Consider the following 4,337-nt stretch of genomic DNA (forward strand, 5'->3'; position numbering starts at 1 on the left):
GCGGCACCTCCGCAGCCGATAGTGGCGGCGGCAGAGGAGGCGGATGCTGCGGTGGCTGCGGCTGCGTCTTGCGTCGCCAGCCTCTCGACGAGACGAAGGTTGACCGCCTGCGGCAATCTCGCGCAATCTCGCGTGACCTCGCGCCATATCGAGTCATCTCGCGCAATCTCGAGTCATCTCACGCAATTATCCTGGCGCAATCTCGCGCAATCCCGGGGGACTTCGGGGGAGCTCGGGTGAGCTCGGGTGACCTCGCGCGATCTCGAAACCGCCCTCCAAATCTCTCAGCATCTCGCGGTACACTCTCAGGCGCTCATCTCGGCACAATCTCGGCACAATCTCGGCACAATCTCGGCACAATCTCGCTGCCTCTGCCACGGCGGTCGGCTCCGCCCCCTCGCCCCCCGCAATCAACAGCCTAACACCCGCGAGATCGTGGCGAGATGAGCCGAGATGAGCCGAGATCGGATCTCGGTAGATCTCGGCAGCGGCTAGCCCGGACGGAGAGGGCAGCAGCGTCGCGGTGCGCCATGCGAGGGTCGGCTGCCTAACAATTACCAATCCGCTAGCTCTCCATTCTCCCGGCATTCATTAAGCAATGGTAGCACCGGCTGCCTAACAATTACCAACCCGCTAGCTCTCCACTCTCCCGGCATTCATTAAGTAATGGTAGCGCCGGCTGCCTAACAATTACCACTCCGCTAGCTCTCCACTCTCCCGGCATTCATTAAGTAATGCGAGGGTCGGCTGCCTAACAATTACCACTCCGCTAGCTCTCCACTCTCCCGGCATTCATTAAGTAATGCGAGGGTCGGCTGCCTAACAATTACCACTCCGCTAGCTCTCCACTCTCCCGGCATTCATTAAGTAATGCGAGGGTCGGCTGCCTAACAATTACCAATCCGCTAGCTCTCCATTCTCCCGGCATTCATTAAGCAATGGTAGCACCGGCTGCCTAACAATTACCAACCCGCTAGCTCTCCACTCTCCCGGCATTCATTAAGTAATGCGAGGGTCGGCTGCCTAACAATTACCACTCCGCTAGCTCTCCACTCTCCCGGCATTCATTAAGTAATGCGAGGGTCGGCTGCCTAACAATTACCACTCCGCTAGCTCTCCACTCTCCCGGCATTCATTAAGTAATGGTAGCGCCGGCTGCCTAACGGAGCACAGCGGAATACGAGAGGGAGGAATGCACCAACCTCAGGGCGGGAGGACGGTGTCGTGCAGCGCACTCAGACAACGGAGAGGAGTCCAGTGACTACAGCGCGGAGCACAGCGGAATACGAGAGGGATGAATGCACCAACCTCAGGGCGGGAGGACGGTGTCGTGCAGCGCACTCAGACAACGGAGAGGAGTCCAGTGACTACAGCGCGGAGCACAGCGGAATACGAGAGGGATGAATGCACCAACCTCAGGGCGGGAGGACGGTGTCGTGCAGCGCACTCAGACAACGGAGAGGAGTCCAGTGACTACAGCGCGGAGCACAGCGGAATACGAGAGGGATGAATGCACCAACCTCAGGGCGGGAGGACGGTGTCGTGCAGCGCACTCAGACAACGGAGAGGAGTCCAGTGACTGCAGCGCGGAGCACAGCGGAATACGAGAGGGAGGAATGCACCAACCTCAGGGCGGGAGGACGGTGTCGTGCAGCGCACTCAGACAACGGAGAGGAGTCCAGTGACTACAGCGCGGAGCACAGCGGAATACGAGAGGGAGGAATGCACCAACCTCAGGGCGGGAGGACGGTGTCGTGCAGCGCACTCAGACAACGGAGAGGAGTCCAGTGAGAACAGCGCGGAGCACAGCGGAATACGAGAGGGAGGAATGCACCAACCTCAGGGCGGGAGGACGGTGTCGTGCAGCGCACTCAGACAACGGAGAGGAGTCCAGTGACTGCAGCGCGGAGCACAGCGGAATACGAGAGTGAGGAATGCACCAACCTCAGGGCGGGAGGACGGTGTCGTGCAGCGCACTCAGACAACGGAGAGGAGTCCAGTGACTACAGCGCGGAGCACAGCGGAATACGAGAGTGATGAATGCACCAACCTCAGGGCGGGAGGACGGTGTCGTGCAGCGCACTCAGACAACGGAGAGGAGTCCAGTGAGAACAGCGCGGAGCACAGCGGAATACGAGAGTGATGAATGCACCAACCTCAGGGCGGGAGGACGGTGTCGTGCAGCGCACTCAGACAACGGAGAGGAGTCCAGTGACTACAGCGCGGAGCACAGCGGAATACGAGAGTGAGGAATGCACCAACCTCAGGGCGGGAGGACGGTGTCGTGCAGCGCACTCAGACAACGGAGAGGAGTCCAGTGACTACAGCGCGGAGCACAGCGGAATACGAGAGTGAGGAATGCACCAACCTCAGGGCGGGAGGACGGTGTCGTGCAGCGCACTCAGACAACGGAGAGGAGTCCAGTGACTACAGCGCGGAGCACAGCGGAATACGAGAGTGATGAATGCACCAACCTCAGGGCGGGAGGACGGTGTCGTGCAGCGCACTCAGACAACGGAGAGGAGTCCAGTGACTACAGCGCGGAGCACAGCGGAATACGAGAGTGATGAATGCACCAACCTCAGGGCGGGAGGACGGTGTCGTGCAGCGCACTCAGACAACGGAGAGGAGTCCAGTGAGAACAGCGCGGAGCACAGCGGAATACGAGAGGGATGAATGCACCGACCTCAGGGCGGGAGGACGGTGTCGTGCAGCGCACTCAGACAACGGGTAGGAGTCCAGTGACTACAGCGCGGAGCACAGCGGAATACGAGAGGGATGAATGCACCACCTCAGGGCGGGAGGACGGTGTCGTGCAGCGCACTCTAAAGCACCGCGTGGAGACAGCGGAGAAGAAGACAGCGGAGCAGCAGTGCAGTGGAGTAACAGTGACGAATACCTGTTCCAGCGTACTGACAACGGAGAGGAAGACAGTGCAGTGGAGTGGACTGCAGTGGAGTACAGTGATGAATACTGTTTCAGCGTCTAGGGCCGGCTGCCACGACGCCGCCAGCTCGGCCACCTGCCAGGAGAGGGGACGAGATTGTCCGAGATTGTCCGAGATGGCACGAGAGGGGCATGCGAGGAGCCGAGGTGGCCCGAGGAGAGCCGAGATCGTCCGAGATCGTCCCAGCTTCTCCGAGCCTCTCAGGCGAGATCACCCGAGATTACCCGAGATTACCCGAGATTACCCGAGATTACCTGAGATTTCCCGAGACTGTCCGAGATTGCCCGAGACTGCCCGAGATTGCCCGAGATTGTCGTCGCCTGATGCGCCACGCGATCGCCGGCGCGAGCCTGCGGTTCACAGCGAGATAGCTGTGAAGAGACGAGACTGCTGTGAAGAGACGCCGTGACGGCAACGAGGCGCAATCTCGTCGCATCTCGTCAGATCTCGTCCAATCTCGCGCAAACTCGACCTCGCATCATCCAAGGGGCGATCTCGGGCCAATCTCGATCTCAATGCAATCTCGACCTCAAAGGGCGAGAGGTGGGGGATGCTGCCTCTCAATCTCGCACAATCTCGATCTCGATGCAATCTCGACCTCTGAGGGCGAGAGGTGGGGGAGGCTGCCTCTCAATCTCGCACAATCTCGATGCAATCTCGATGCAATCTCGACCTCTGAGGGCGAGAGGTGGGGGACGCTGCCTCTCAATCTCGCACAATCTCGATGCAATCTCGATGCAATCTCGACCTCAAAGGGCGAGAGGTGGGGAAGGCTGCCTCTCAATCTCGCACAATCTCGATCTCAATGCAATCTCGACCTCTGAGGGCGAGAGGTGGGGGAGCCTGCCTCTCAATCTCGCACAATCTCGATGCAATCTCGACCTCTGAGGGCGAGAGGTGGGGGAGGCTGCCGAACTGCTCGTCTTCGCCCGCCGCCGCTGCTGCAGCTGCAGCCGCTGCCTCCGACTCGTCCTCTCGCCTGTTCACAGCTGCAGGTGTGAAGAGACGCCGTTCACACCTCCAGTCCTCCAGCCTCGTCCTCCTCGCCTGTTCACAGCCGCAGGTGTGAAGAGACGCCGTTCACACCTCCAGTCCTCTGCCCGCGTCCTCCTCGCCTCGGCGCAAAGAGAGGACACGGCCACTGCTGCTCCTCCGCCTGTTCACGGCAGAATCTCGTCCAATCTCGTCCAATCTCGTCCGATCTCGTCCAATCTCGTCCAATCTCGTCCGATCTCGTCCAATCTCCGCTAACCTGCAGCTGCTCCCGCCTCCTCCTCTCCCTCGCCGCCAGCCGCTCCGGCGCCTAGAGATGCGGAGATTGCGCGAGATTCGCGGGGAGATTGCGGGAGATTCGCCGAGATCGGACGAGCTTGGACGAGATTGGAGTCGC

General features: G+C 60.3%; 1 protein-coding gene across 1 annotated transcript in view; it reads right to left on the minus strand.

Annotated features, from left to right (window-relative positions):
* Nucleotides 1-4,337, minus strand: part of EMIHUDRAFT_114828 (hypothetical protein) — a gene marked incomplete at both ends in the record, with an annotated part of 8,249 nt that overhangs the window by 2,497 nt on the left and 1,415 nt on the right. The window contains 3 exons of the mRNA XM_005779303.1: nt 2,825-2,899; nt 3,830-3,926; nt 3,966-3,994. Coding sequence (XP_005779360.1) covers nt 2,825-2,899; nt 3,830-3,926; nt 3,966-3,994 — 201 coding nt within the window. The remainder of the gene's footprint in view (nt 1-2,824; nt 2,900-3,829; nt 3,927-3,965; nt 3,995-4,337) is intronic.

The sequence above is a fragment of the Emiliania huxleyi genome, assembly GCF_000372725.1.
Source record: "Emiliania huxleyi CCMP1516 unplaced genomic scaffold EMIHUscaffold_232, whole genome shotgun sequence".
Classification (NCBI taxonomy): Eukaryota; Haptophyta; order Isochrysidales; family Noelaerhabdaceae; genus Emiliania; species Emiliania huxleyi.